The 16,103-nt window shown below is 36.6% G+C and overlaps 1 protein-coding gene across 1 annotated transcript in view; it reads left to right on the top strand.

Moving 5' to 3' along the window:
• Positions 1-15,052, top strand: part of LOC131067471 (protein FREE1) — a 48,572-nt gene extending 33,520 nt beyond the window's left edge. The window contains exons 5-10 of the mRNA XM_058002498.2: positions 10,276-10,341; positions 10,531-10,641; positions 10,890-10,982; positions 13,728-13,761; positions 13,849-13,961; positions 14,632-15,052. Coding sequence (XP_057858481.2) covers positions 10,276-10,341; positions 10,531-10,641; positions 10,890-10,982; positions 13,728-13,761; positions 13,849-13,961; positions 14,632-14,709 — 495 coding nt within the window. The 3' untranslated portion in view covers positions 14,710-15,052. The remainder of the gene's footprint in view (positions 1-10,275; positions 10,342-10,530; positions 10,642-10,889; positions 10,983-13,727; positions 13,762-13,848; positions 13,962-14,631) is intronic.
• The last annotated feature ends 1,051 nt before the right edge of the window (positions 15,053-16,103 follow it).

The following is a 16,103-nucleotide window of genomic DNA, read 5'->3' as shown; positions in this document are numbered from 1 at the left end:
TTCAAGAGATCCCAGATCTCTTGTGCTGTTTTACCTGAAGGCACTTGAGGGAGTTGATCATCTGTGACTGAGAGTTTGATAAGCATGACTGCCTCTCGATTCTTCACATCATGTTTGTCTTGATCATCACCTACTATTTTAGGACAAGACTCCTTGCCCAAAACAAGCTGATCAAGGCAACGATACTAAAAAATGGTAAGCATGCACTGTTTCCAGGTGTTGTAGTTGCGGCTGTTGAGCTTCTGATTGTGTTCAAACATGATGTTGGTTAAAGATGCTATCACGGAAATCGAGGTTGAACGAGGTCAACCGAGTGAAAGCAAGAGATAGAAGAATCTGATTAAAAAATCAGAATAGAAGCAACTGCACAAAAAAATTGAAATCTTGGAGGGGAATGCTGGCACGAATCCCAATGCGTGAATTTCGAGGTTTGGGAGACACCCAAAAATTAAAATTTTCTACAAACTTGAAACCTGAAATTTTTCCTGAAAATAATTAGAAAATAATAATAATTTGCAAAAAATAAATACCTTTGTTTTTTGTAGAAAAAACAGAAAAAAATAAATAGATGACTTTTTTATTAAAAAAAAACGTAAAAAAAAAAAGGTAAAAACCCTTGGCACGATTTTGCTGTGCGGGCAGAATGGGAAATCGTGCAAAAGAACCAGAAACCCTAGCTGGCGGAAAACACAAAACCACGATTTTTTGTTGTGCAGGGAAATCGTGAAAAGGCTGCAAAAACACGACAAATCCGCAGGTTAGCAAATGAAAATTCCCACTGCCATCACCGCCAAAAAAACACGAAATCACAGAAGCATGCAGAAGAAAATCGCATCCAAGGAAGCCGCGATATGGGTCAGAAAAATTGCGAAAAAATCGCGTCGCGGAAGCAAATTGTTGAAGCCAAAAACCGCGCCAAAGTCCCATAGAAATTTTGCAAGCAAAAACTTAGGTTTTTAAACCATGAAAGTCGCGGAATGAAAATATCATGATTTTTGGAAGGAAAAAAAACGCTGCCAATCAATAAAATCCGCCTACAAAATTTTCTAGAAAAAAATCGCGTGCCTCAACATGAAAACCCTAGCAGCGCCCTCAGAAACACATGTCATGTTTTTTTTGTGAAAAGACAAAACCCTAGAAAATCCTAGAACCTGCAAAAAAATTGCCCAGAAAAGAGAAAAAGAACCTGTTTTCTTAAAAAAAAACAGACAAAGAAATCTCTTCAATAAAAACTTCGAAAAATTTTAATAACAAAAACTTTTGAAATTTTTTTAATTTCCATGGTTTGATACCATGAAAAATAATTGAATGAATAATTCAATAATCGGATAATTACATTGAACGATATACACACATATATAAAGAGGTTACAAGACGATGTTACACGTATATAAAGAGGTTACAAGACGATGTTCTATAAAAAGAACTAATCGTTAAAGTAAAAGACTAAAGAGCTAAACGCTAAATTAAGCGTAAAAGCTAAATTAAGCTTAAAAGCTAATTACATAAAAAAAGTAAATGACCATTAAACAAGGAACTAAAAATAGGTGACTAACATAGAATTAAATATTCTAATATTTCCCATTGGGTGATTTGATAATTAAGGTCATCTTATAAGTGAACATCAATGCTTGATTTGATAATTTTGCCACCAATCCAGGACAACCATATTTATATGTATTTCAGAAGTTTGAATCTTGTTAGAATAAATTGTGCCAAGTTGAATCTGAAATATGATTCATATTAGAATATTTAATTATATTTTAGTCACCTATATTTAGTTCCTTGTTTAATGGTCATTTAGTTTTTTATTTTATTAGCTTTTAAGCTTTATTTAGTATTTAGCTTTTTAGTCATTCACTTTAACGATTTGTTCTTTTTATAGAACATTGTCTTGTAAACTCTTTATATACGTTTGTATATCGTTCAAATAATCTATCCAATTATTTTTCATGGTACGAGAGCATGAAAATTAAAAATATTCAAAAGTTTTTGTTTTTGTTTTTATTAGGTAAGTGCTACCATAAGGGGGTAGCTCCCAATTACATTAAAACACAGGAGCCGTTACAATAAAAAGGCCCGCAATCCAAACACAAAGATGCATATCTAGATTCTATTCATGCTGAAGCATATACGCGTAAACCACTCCCAAGTTGGTGCCAATGTTAAGCATCCTTTCCTTTCCGCCTTCAGACAACCAATAGTCTCTCTGTGGGTTGTCTGACAGTAAGCATTGTGTCCTATAATACTTTATATACCAGGATTTGCCATGGATATGACTATTTTTGGCCTTGTTCCAGTCCTTTCCTGAGTGATGAGCATCATAAGACCCGTCCACCTGTTCGGGTTTGAATCATCGATTACCTCAAGATCCTGATTCATTGCATAATTCGCAACACAATCCGTCGCCATTTTTCCTTAACGATATGTGTGACTAATAGTGTAACTGTTTAGTCTACTGAGCAAACCTCCAATGGGATCAATCCACTTACACAAATGTCAGTTCAGAGTTGACCCCACTGTAATTGGATTTATGCATAAGAGGGAGTCCCCTTCTAGCTTCAGGCACAATCAATGTCTAGCTTCAGGCACAATCAATGCCTAGCTTCCATTTCTGCTTCGTTGTTTGTACATTCCCTTAAATGCTTAGAGGCACCCCAAATGAAATTTCCTTCCGAATCCCTGATGATGCACTTGGCACTGCCCATCCTTGGGTTACCTTTGGCGGCGCCATCAAAGTTTAACTTCCACCTGAATGCTTTCGGGTACTGCCCCATCGAACCTTAGCCCGATTGATCTTACATTTACATGGGGCGGGAATAAAAGCTTTAGTTGAGGCCATTTCAATTGCATCTCACAATCCCCATTAGTAAATATCGAACTTCGTTTGATGGATGTTCTGTTGTTTGCCAGTTCTATGATTGCATCTTGGATGGTTCGAATCAGTTGCTCTTGTGTCATAGCCTAGTCTTTGAATATTCGCCTATTTTGTTCCTTCCAGATGTGCCAGATTACCATCGAGGGGGTAGAGATCCAAATACTTGACCAGTAATTCTTTTTCCCTTTGAAAGGCCAGCTTATTAGAAAGTCTTTAATGCTATTCTGTCTTGGGCTTGGCCAATGAATTTCTTCTTGAAGCCAATTCCAACATGCCACAACCACTTTGCACGACATGAATAGATGGTCTATATTCTCCTCTTCACGTTCACATAAAACACATCGTGACGGACCTTGGATTCCAATTCGTTTTAATCTATCAGTAGTGAGGCATCTGTAATGAAGAACTACCCACAGAAACGCACCAGCCTTTGGTAACACCAATTTGTGCCAGCATAGAGAGCTGAACCAGTCCTTTCTGTCTTCTTGGGCCGCTTGGATCGCATATCCGAGCCTTGCAGAATATTCATCGCTCTTGGCTCCGCACCATACAATTGTATCTTGGCAATTGGAGATCTGACATGACCTTTTGACCAATTCAGCCTTTAGAACAACAATTTTATCTGGTGGTATCTAAAAGTCAGAGACATCTTGCCAAACATATTCACAACCTGTGTGAAAGTTTTTTTTTTAAAAAAAAATTTCGAAAGGTTTTTTAAGAGATTTTTTCTTGTCTCTTTTCTGGGTGAAATTTTTTACGGGCTAGGGTTTGTTTTGCAGGGTTCACGTTATTTATGCAGGTCCGAGATTCGGCACCAAAGTTTTTCTTTTCTGCATCCCTGCGACCTCTGCAACTTTATTCCGACCGTGATTTTTATTGGCGGGAGCTGCGACATCAATTTTAATCCGCGATTTTCGGTTTTAGGCAAAACGCGACATGATCTTTTCGCGATTTTTAGCGGCGCCACGATTTTTTTTTCACAACTTGTGACACGCTTTGCCCTTTTCGCGATATTCACGGATCTATGTTTCCGCGTTGCCGAATTTTCGTGGTCAAAGATTTTTTTGGCAGAGATTTTGTGAGCGAGGGAGATTTATACTGCGACTTTTTATTGGCGGGAGCTGCGACATCAATTTTAATCCGCGATTTTCGGTTTTAGGCAAAACGCGACATGATCTTTTCGCGATTTTTAGCGGCGCCACAATTTTTTTTTCACAACTTGTGACACGCTTTGCCCTTTTCGCGATATTCACGGATCTATGTTTCCGCGTTGCCGAATTTTCGTGGTCAAAGTTTTTTTTGGCAGAGATTTTGTGAGCGAGGGAGATTTATACTGCGACTTTTGAAGATCTCAGATTTTTGCAGACTTTTTCAGTGCACGATTTTCCCAAAATTGCGATTTTCTAGGCCTTCTTCTGCGTCGCAGTGACTGTCGTGGGTTGTTTCCCTCTGCTATCTTTGTTCTTTTTTTTTCACGATTTTTTTATTTTGTCTTTTTCCGTTTTCTAAGTTTCCTTCTGCAGGTTATTATTTTTCTGATTATTTTTCAGAAAAATTACAGATATTAAATTTGTAGAAAATTTCAGTTTTTGGATTTTTCAGCAAACCTCGAAATTCGAGCATTGGGATTCATGCCTTGAATTCCACTCCAGGGTTTCATATTCATTTTGCAGTTGCTTCTATTCTGATTTTTTAATGAGATTCTTCTGTCTCTTGGTTTCACTCGGTTGACTTCACTCAACCTCAGTTTCCATGATGGCATCTTTGACCAATATCATGTTGTAACACAGTCAAAAGTTCAATGGCCGCAACTATAACACCTGGAAACAACACATGCTTACCATTTTTGAGTATCGTTGCTTTGATCAAATTGTTTGGGCAAGGAATCTTGTCCTACAACAGCAAGTGACGATCAAGACAAACATGATGCAAAGAATCGAGAGGCTGTCATGCTTATCAAACTCTCAGTCACAGATTATCAACTCCCTCAGGTGCCTTAAGGTAAAGCAGCTCAAGAGATTTAGGATCTCTTGAAGAACCTTCATGAAACGTCCGAGCTGAGTTTTCTTTATGAAGAATATGCTGTTTTCTATCATGATGGATGATAAGTCATCTATCCAAGCAGATCTTACAAAGATCAAGGACATCCGTGACCAGTTGGAAGCTATAGGCCGAACCGTGGTGGAAGAGGATATGGTAGTGATCACACTGAAAAGCCTTCCCAGATCCTACGAGCACTTTGGAAGTAGCCCTAGTTGATCCATTGAACAAGCCTTCACAACCACAGCTTCGAATAAGAACAAGAGTCAAGCTCTGTCCTTCCAGCAGAAAGGACAAGGTCAAGGTCAACCTCAACAATCTTCGAAGAAGAAGAGCTTACAGTGTAACTACTGTCATATGTTTGGCCATTTGGTGAAAGATTGTAGGAAATTGATAGCATCCCGACAATCCAAACAAGGACGGTCCAAGCAGAAAGCCAATTCTGCTACGCATCTTGATTAGAAGGAATCCGCCTTCTATGCGTTCATGGCCCAAACCCCATCTAATGATGTTCAATCATCAGCTTGGTACATTGACTCTGGAGCCTCTAGACATTTCACATATCGTCGGGATTCGTTTACAGAGTACATGCCTTTCATTGATTTAGTGATCTTTGGTGGAGGTGAAGAGTATATTGTTGTTGGCAAGGGCAACATTCAGATTTCATTTGGTGGGAGGGATTTGATATTCCTCAATGTATACTTTGTACCTAGTATGAAGCTCAATCTACTGTCAGTCAGTCAGATTATGGAGCATTCTCCACAGTTGGATGTCGTCTTCGGGTTGCACAAGTGCAACATTGTTGACAGGGAGACTCGCACTACAATTGCAGTTGGCATTGAGGATCATGGTCTTTATAGACTTGTTGATTCTAGTGGTTCTTAGGAGTTCGCCATGGCAGCTAGGAGTACTTTGATCAACACTCTTTGGCATCAACGATATGGGCACCTGAATGTCCACTAGCTCTCTCAGTTGGTTCGAGAGGATCTAGTTGTAGGATTACTTGAGATTCAAACTCAGAATCATGGAGTTTGTGGAGCGTGTCAAGTTGGAAAGCAGCATTGAACTCCATTTTCAAATGGAGACGTTTGGGGAGCATCCAAGGTCTTGCAGCTCATTCATGCGGACATTTGTGGTCCCATGAACACTCCATCAGTCACTGGATGCAGGTATTTTCTATTATTTGTTGATGATTTCAGTAGACGCATGTGGGTGTATTTTCTTAAGCATAAATTAGAGGTGTTTAACATGTGTCAGAAGTTTCAAGCCTTAGTGGAAAAAGAGTTTGGCTGTCACATAGTCACTCTTCGGTCCGATAATGGAGGGGAATTTTGTTCTACAGAGTTCACCAACTTCTGTGCATCACATGGCATTAAGCATCAACTTACCACACCTTACACCCCTCAGCAGAACGGTGTTGTTGAGCGCAGGAACTGTACAGTCACTGAGATGGCTTGGTCTATGTTGGAGGATAGAAATGTTCCAAAACAGTTTTGGGTGGAAGCAGTCTTCACTGCAGTCTATCTTTTGAACTGGTCTCCCACAAAGGCCGTTAAGAAGATGACTCCAGAGGAAACTTGGTTTGGTAGGAAGCCCCAAATCAGTCATTTGAAAGTTTTTGGCTCTACAACTTATGTTTGGATTCCAGATGCCAAGCGCACCAAACTGGATTCCAAGAGTCAAAAATTGATGTTCACCGGCTACAGTGACAACCATAAGGCTTATCGTCTGATTGATGTAGACACTGATCGTCTCATATTCAGTCGAGATGTAGTATTTGATGAAGAACGAGGGCCTTTTCAGCCTTCTTCTCATGATTTGAGCATTGAGGATCAGCCTCCAAAGGTTGCAAGTATGGGTGTTCGTCTTCCCTCAGCTCCAGCTGATGGGAAGGATTCAATTGACTCTACAGTTGTGGGGTCTCCCAGGCTTGCAATTGCGCCACTTGACTTTCCTTAGGACCATCTGGATCCACATCCAGATGAGCTTGCTCTTGATATTCTAGGTATTCTTCTTCATCCTATAGCAGATGTAGGTACTTCTACTCTTCGGCCTAAGTGGTGGGCCAAGACCATTGGTGATCTTCATGATGATGAGCTCATTGAGGGTAGATGAGATAGAGGTAAGAGCAAACAAAACATAGTTAATTTTGCTCTTATGGCCAACATTCACAATATTTATGAGCCTCGGTCATATATAGAGGCTAAAGGTGTACCTAAGTGGGAACAAGCTATGGCAGCTGAGCAACAGTCTTCTGAAAAACAACACTTGGGTGTTTTCAGATCTTCCACCAGGGAAGAAGCCCATTGGCTGCAAATGGTGTTTAAAGTTAAGTATAAAGCTGATGGAACCCTTGATAAATACAAGGCTCATTTAGTAGCAAAAGGGTTTTCACAGAAGGAGGGCATTGACTATGAGGAGACCTTTGCTCCCACAGCCAAGATGAGTACCATTCGGCTTGTCCTCGCTCTCTCAGCTTAGTTTGGATGGAAAGTCCATTAGATGCATGTCAAGAGTGCCTTCCTTAATGGTGATTTGCAGGAAGAAGTCTACATGACGCAGCCTTCAAGGTTGCCAAAAAAGAACACTATGTATGTAGACTAGTCAAAGCATTCTATGGCCTCAAACATGGTCCCCATGCATGGTACATAAAAAATGATAAGTACTTGATTGATCAAGGCTTTCAGAGGAGTCCTTCTGATTCCAATTTGTATGTCAAGCAAACAGGTAATGATATTCTATTTCTAGTCATGTATGTTGATGATCTCATCATTATTGGTAGTGCAACACATTGGATCAAGCAGGTCAAACAAGATTTGTGCAAGAATTTTGACATGACACATTTGGGACTTCTCAATTATTGTCTCGGTGTAGAGGTTTGGCAGATTGATAGCCACATTCATTTCTCAGTCAAAGTATGCCAAGAGCTTGTTGGATAGATTTCGAATGTAGAATTGCAAATCTGCATCTGCACCTATGGAGATAGGGCTGAAATTATCAGCCAAATCAGATTCACTTGTGGTAGATGAATCTTCATTCAGACAACTAGTGGGCAGCCTCATTTATCACACCACTACTAGACCAGACATCAGTTATGCTGTGAGCTATATTTCTCGCTTCATGTCAGCCGCAAAAGCTAAACATTGGGTTACAATGAAGCGTGTGCTAAGATATGTCAACCTCTGGGTATGTTTTCAGCTTGGGTACAGGTGCAGTCACATGGACCAGCAAGAAGCAACATGCAATAGCTCTTTCCTCGACTGAAGTAGAGTATTGGGGAACTGTTAAGGCAGCATTTGAGGCAATTTGGCTACGTAGGATGCTTGCAGACATGCAAATGTCTCAACCAGGACCTACTACCTTGTTTTGTGATAATCAAGGGGTTCTGAAACTAGCCAAAAATCCAGTCTTCCATGAGCGGACCAAGCACGTGGAACTACATTGTCATTTCATCCACAAGCATGTTGAAGATGGATCAGTGATATTGCAGTACATTCTGACAGAAGATCAGACTGCAGATATCTTCAACAAGTCTTTGAGCCCGGCAAAGTTTCTCAAATTTAGAGGGCAGCTTGGTGTAATAGATAGAATGACCATTAAGGGAGGGTATTAGAATATTTTATTATATTTTAGTCACCTTTATTTAGTTCCTTGTTTAATGGTCATTTAGCTTTTATTTAATTAGCTTTTAAGCTTTATTTAGTATTTAGCTTTTTAGTCATTCACTTTAACGATTTGTTCTTTTTATAGAACATCGTCTTGTAAATTCTATATATACGTTTGTATATCGTTTAAATAATCTATCCAATTATTTTTCAATTCAAGATTCTGAGCCAAGTGTCAAGCTTCTTTCTATTGAAGAACCTAGGGATCTTGTTCTTGGCAGTGAGTTGGACGCTAGTCTGTGGTGCTTGATTTGCTGCTCTTGTTGAAATGATGTAATCATTATTTACATTGACTTAGGTTTGTTTGCAGGTTGACTAGCCAAATATTGGCCGTGATCGCCAGTCTGATTGGCAAGAATCTGCTTGACAACATTACTATTACCATTCATTTTATAGATTCTTGCTATAATTCTCGATAGCTTTTTTTTAGAGTCATTGTGAACTGCATTATTGATGCTTCGACAGGATCAGTGCTTTCTTTGTTCCAATATGAGCTAGAAATCAATGTTCTATCTGATCGTGGTGTAAATGCATCAATCTTCTGGTTTGTGATGCTCTGTTTGCTCTGTTCGCTTGTATTTTTCAGGGCATTCCTCATCCTCTCCATGGTGGTGGATGATCGAGTGTGTGCTGTATAGAATAAAGAGTTTTTCATATACTCTTTTATTGATCTATCCAGTGGAGGCCAAGAAGCAGATCCTCAAAAGAGACTAGATTGAAGGTCTTGTTTGTGAGAGGCATAAGGGTGTTAGACTTAGCTTGGGTTAAAGAAGGAAACTCTTGAAAGGGTTAGATCTAATTACCACTATTTATGAGGTTTGATACCAAATGATATGACAGCAGAATTATACATAAATTAATTTCCACAACTGTATATCACTCACACTCATGTTTTATGTAATTAGAATGAAAAGCATATACAAGTAAGCTTCTAAATGAAGAAAGGCAGATATACATGGAAGCTTTATGCAGAACAAAGAGAATTAAACTTGTAGAGAATTTATGTAAAGACAAAATAAATGATTCATATTAATTACTTATTTACTAGCCTCTATAGCTCATGAAAACCATGGCAAGTGACCATTTTGACCACTTGAAGAATGAATAGTCCAAATCATTTTTGTCACAAGATCCCAGTCATATGGTGCCCTGATATTAAAGAAAGACGAGGAAGCTTCTTGGAGAGGAAAGAGAAGGAAACTTTTTGGAAAAGAAAGATAACAAAGATTCTAGAAATTTCATAGGCACAATAAAAGATATACAGAACTATACTATTCACCATCCCATATTACCTTATAAAAACCTTGAAAGTGGTCAATTTGACTGCTTGAATAATTTTCTTAACTACTTTTACTACAATATCTGAAGCATCTCTTGGCCTCTGAAATTTACAATGAAGAAGACAAAATACCCTTTTCCATGCAACCTACACCCTTTTAAGCTGTGGAGACCCTCTCAATTTTTTTTAGACTTGAGTCTTGTAGACTTCAATGCGTTTCTCTATTTTCTTTCTATCTTGGATGCCTGGCAAACTATGTTACAGGTGTAAAATACTAAATAGTGTTCACTTATCCCAGTATTTAAAAAATTTACACCTTTTAACAAATCATATATTGTTAATGGTTGATTTCTTTTTATTCTGAATATTGATCAAAGTAGCTTGTATTTCTCCCATCTTACTTTTCTTTTCAGGTACCTGATGAGGCTGTGACGAAATGTACAGCATGTGGAACAGATTTTGGAGCATTTTGCCGAAGGGTAATTTGGTTATTTATTTGTTAGGTTATTCTATCTTTTTGGTATCTTGATCGTAGGAATTGGGTGTAATTGGTTTACTTTGGCTTCTCAACAAGACCATTTTAATGTACAGTTGGACAGTGTATGTTTGAAGGACACGAATGTAGGTTTGATTTCTGATTAGCTGATTTGGTAATGGATCCTTTGCAGCATCATTGTAGAAACTGTGGTGACATTTTTTGTGACAAGTGTACGCAAGGGAGGGTTGCCCTTACTGCAGACAAGGATGCTCAACCTGTGCGAGTTTGTGATCGATGTCTGGTGTGTTGATGTAATATTGTAGCTAGCATGTTTACTTCTGGTATTTTTAATCTTTACAAGTAATTAGGAAGGCTAGTGTGTGGCTCCATATAAGGCTGAGCCAGAAATTAAATTGATAATGCATGGCCAACAAAGTTTATAGGCAACAGAATTTGAATGGGAGATCTTAATTCTTCCCTTGAAATAAACAGGACAGAAACACGGGCAGTACTTTTGTGTTGCTGAATTATTCTGTTTTGCATTGCCAGGCAGAAGTTACACAAAGATTGGCTGGTACAAAGGAAACGAGCCACAAGGATACAACACAACGGACACATGACGATTTAGCAAAAAGACTTCTGGTGCAGTAGAATTTCCTCTGGCTTTGTTCTCAATATCTTATCTTACAAATAAACGTTCAATCTTAATATGCTAATGTAGACTTCAACTGAAAGGAACGAGTTGTGTGTGTAATTAGAGCAGGTTTTGGTGACTACCAAGAACTGCCTTATAAGAGAATGTTCTTTGATCACTTGAAACCAATATAAATAGGTAGTTATGAATGACCAGTATAGGCTAACGTTTATTTATAAATTTTGGGCGAATTGATTGGTTCAACAAAATTCTGAAGCAGTGAATTCAAAAAAAAAACATTCATGAGAGTAGACGCAAAAATTACATAATGTTGTAGATGGTATTAATTTATAATTTCTAAACCAACAAGAAAATTCATGAAAATAGATACATAAAGATAACATAATGTTTAATAATTTCTAAATCTTCATGAGTGATATATAATCATTAAGCAATAACATGTAACTTTAATGTTATAAGATTGCGTGTGTAGGATGGGGTTACGCTCTGTATTAGTAAGGAGTAACCAAGATGTAATAACAAATTTATGCTCATATATGAAAGCTACTGCTTGTATGATAAATGAAAAGTACATTGATGAATTGCATGGGAAAAAGTTAAATATGTTCTAAATAGATTATTGTAGACAGACCAATATAAGTATCTAAATTTTGTCTTATTGATTCATGATTTCTGTATCTGTTGTTATTGAGGCATATGCTATTGAAACAACAAACTAAGGCTGCAAATTTATGTTAACAACGGCTCTATAACTGTCATCTAAATTTGATATTCGTTATGCAATTGTGCAGATGCCCACATTCTTGCCTCTGTTCACTGCATATCAGATTTTGTGCTCCTTATATTTTACTAAAAATATTTGATTCGTTGTTATTATACAAGTCCAGTAGCAGAACAAAGAGTGTGCTGAAGGTTATGAGTTATGAACAAATATTATAATTGTCAGCAGATAAACAGATCAATTATATGCTTCCTTAAGTACTTAACTCAGTAAATATTAGCATTATATGAAAACCAGCAAGCAAATTATTAAAGCATACATGGAAAAAGAAATAACGTAGAGAACACAATGTGAGAAAACTGCAGAAGAGTGAAGTCATGCTTCCTAAATTCTGGTGTTATCTGCTTGCTCAATCTGACCTTGACATGCATTGTAGCCTTTGCTGGCTCCTCCACATTGTGCTCCTAGCTTGCCTTACTATAGATACCTTGCTTAGTCAACTTGCTTACTTGCTCCCATCAGCTATTCTCTGTTTTAAGGTCATTTACAATGTCAAAAAATCCTTTAGACCTCTCTTGGCTGTGCTTCGGTGCACTTGTATGCTTTAACTTGTCAACCAAGGGGCTATCTATGCCAAAGGATGAAGTAACGAGTCATAGAGAAAATATACACTCCTCACATATGATGAGATTGAAGGAGAACCATTTCAACTTCCCTTTGGGGTTGGTTCCGCTATTTTTTCTTGTCTGGAAAGATTTTATATCCAGCCAAACTTGTATGGCAGCCTTGTTCCACAGTGACGGTTTTCGACCTAGTTGAAAGTGTCACATGGTTTCCTTTGTGGTTGACACTGTGTATGGTTTCTCTTGTATTTGAAACTACCACTGAGGAAATATTCATCAAATGATGTGTAATGAAATTACTTAACCCAAGAGCAGAAACACAACAAATATATCTAATGACTTCACACAATAACAATGGCAGAATAATAAACTTGTATTTGAGCACAACCATGCAGAGTAGATCCATACAACAATTTTGAAATATGAGCAGAATGACTGATTATTAAGCAAAGCCACTTTGAGGGGCAACCTCTTCAAGTCTTACAATAAGAGCAAAATTTGCTAAGTTGCCAGCATGGGTACAGGTACGAGTATTATGTCATATGCCATATAATAATGCCAAAATGAGAAGAGAGCAAAATGATCTTTGGATTGGGTGAAATGATGCTTTTAGGGGTGTGTTTTTGGATGCAAAAAAAGAAAAGTTAAAAATATCTTTTTTTGTGAACAGCAATATAATTTCTTGGCAAACCAAAAGGCAAAGATATTCTTATTTTCTTGGGATAAAATTGATAAAAACTGGGAACCCATAAAATACAGAGAAGAGAAATATCTGATTCTTTTTATATCATAGTGGGTGAAAGTAACAGTAAAGAAGAGTGTACAATGAATATTGAAATATGGACTTCTCTCATTATTAAATTACAAAAAAATGTTAGGATATGATGCACATGGAGATTGTGAAGAGGACTGAGTGCCACTTAAGGTGTTGCAGAGAGAGTAGTATATAGAGGTGAATTCTTGTTAGAAATTGGATAACAGTCCAAGGAATTTCTATTGTGCTCTAACTCGGTATATGTTTTTCTTACAAATAGTATTTCCATTAGGGTATAACACAATTTAAATAGTAGATAAAATAATTTATACAATTTAGAAAATAAAATGTCAATTATTTAAATTACCTAAAATTTAATTATTCCAATTATATAATAAATTTATGTGAATGGAGATGAATAAACTAAAAAATAGGCATATATTTTTTATGAAAACAAAATTCATGTTTTTAGATTTGTACTGCTACATGTACAAAAATCATATACAGAGCTTTTGATATTCAGGGTACTGTACTTTTTGCCTTGTTTGGGGCCTTATGATTAGGGAGAAAAAGATCTTCACTCTTATTTTTGTGGCGATTTTAAACTTCAGTATTATTTTGTTGTGATTGACAGGAAGAAATGGGTCGAAATCGCAAGGTGAACACTGGTGAGTACTAGAAGGCCATTGAGTGCCAAATGACTCAGTGTTCAATGTTTCTTGTGATTAGCTTTTAATTATAACAATGTATTGCAGAGTCTGGTGGCAGTAGTGGCCCATCTTCTATTTGGTCCAGCCAGTCCAATTCAGAGGGATCTACTAAACGCACAAAGGAGGTTGCTTGTCCAACATGTACAGTTCACTTACAGGTTTTTTCTATACCTGATTGTACAAGACATTTGATTAATGAATTCATATGTTAAGATCTAGCAATTTTTGTTTTTTCATAGAAGTAGCAACCATCTGAGAACTTACATCCTACTCAGTTTTAGTTGTATGGCCTACCAAGTTTTAGTTATATGGTTGGCTTGTCACTTTCGCTTTTATACCTGCAATAGTTTTTCATTTTTATATGTGATGTTTACTTAACCACAGGTGATTGTCGGTCTCTCACCATCATCTCCACGCCCACAATATTACAAAGCCTTTTAAAATAATATAGTGTGACTAGTCTAGACAACAATAATTTGAAGAAAACTTTCCCTGTTAAAATTAATAATTACTGATATGTCGACAGCAATAATGTTCCTGTAGTGCATTTGTCCTTTCTTGATGCGGATGTTAGTTATTATATAAAATGACATTTAAATAATTAATAGCATGTTGAGCATCATTAGGGAGCAGTAAATGGAATGTCATAAATGCTTTGCCTTATTCTGGCATGAATCTTGTATGCTATATAGGCAATTTCTGTATATATGCCAATATCAGGCAATTTCTCAGATAAGCGTCCTTTTAATAAATCTACATTATACATCACCTCCTTAATTGTAATCTGTTGCTCTTATTGTTACTGAGAATATTAAATTTCTTTTACAGGTCCGAGTACCAAGTTCTGGTACAGAAACAGTAGAGTGTGGTGTTTGCCAACACCCTTTTCTTGTTAGTGCACGTTGATATCACTGCAGCAGCTGTTAGCTGTTTCTGATTATACATTGCTAGTTCAAATATAAATGTTTAATATGTAATGTTGCAGCTGATTGTTTTACTTTACTTGAGGAGTGCAGATTTATGCTTTGTGAAGGTGGTAATGGCATAAAGCTTAAATAAATGCCTGGATTCTGTGATGTATCTATTTCACATAAACTGGATACAATGCAGCACGGATATGCTTGTTATGTTTTTGTTCAAGTAATCTGTGAAAAGTATATTTGGCATTAGTATTCAATTAATATTTAATTTCATAATTTTTGTGTATACAATTTTTTAATTATTGCTATATGATAAGGAGTTCACAACATTTTTATGTTTCTTTCCTAGAAATAGGGAAGAAACTTCATTGTTTATTGAACATATTACACTGAATCTATTCATGGTCTTTCCATTCATAAAATAAGTATATATTTTATGGTTGATTACTATGTCAGAGGTTGCCAGAATTTATGACAAAAATTCAGAAGCCCTAAAATTCCTTTTAAAAACGCCATTTATATTTTTGTACATCATTGTACGGTTTGCACAGCAAGCGTAACGGCTTTTAATTTTGTTCTCAATATTTTAATATTATAAATTATGACTAATAGTTAATATATTGTGAGGATTTTAATGCTGAAATTTATTTAACTTCAATATTTTTAAATTTATTTGACTCGTAATAGTTTGAAATTTATTTAAATTTTAATTATTAATATATAATACATTGAAAGAAAAATAAAAATTGCAATGAAGATGCATTTTAATAAATATTAAAAAATACGTTACTCACATAATATGACTTGGTGTGATTTTGTTACTTAAATTGCGAGCTATTTAGTTTCTCGGAGCTCCCTCCCAGTAATCAGGAATGGCGGAGGGTGTCAGAGCCTTAAAAGCATCTAGATGTTTTGTATAGTGGATGACAAATTTTTTCGGCTAGGATTAGGGTCTTGATTTTCTTCTTACTCAAAATTATGTATATAGCAAAATGAGAATAATAGATTTATATATTTTTTGAATTCAATTAAGTGTTTTTTTTCAAACTTTAATATATGAACATAACATGACATTAGCTTAGTTTCAGTTTGAAATCTTTTCTACACGTAGTTACCGAAGTGGAGGAATTTTGTAACGAACACCTTACTTTAAATTAATAGAGAAACACAAGTTTTAGAATACGCACCTTAGCAGATACTTCAGCGAGAAATACAGAAATTCAGTTTGTTGTACATGCATTCATTTGGTTTACATACGGGTATTTACATTGGACCACAGCAAATTGAGTATGGTCTATTTGATCTAGGAATGATGCTTATTGAGGCAAGAGGAAAATCTCTCGTCATTTTCTTAACAAATGGACAAGTGGGAATGATGAT

Source organism: Cryptomeria japonica, chromosome 3 (genome assembly GCF_030272615.1).
Source record: "Cryptomeria japonica chromosome 3, Sugi_1.0, whole genome shotgun sequence".
In the NCBI taxonomy this organism is placed as follows: domain Eukaryota; kingdom Viridiplantae; phylum Streptophyta; class Pinopsida; order Cupressales; family Cupressaceae; genus Cryptomeria; species Cryptomeria japonica.
Note: the sequence above shows the minus strand (reverse complement) of the source record. Positions and strands in the feature narration are given on the sequence as shown.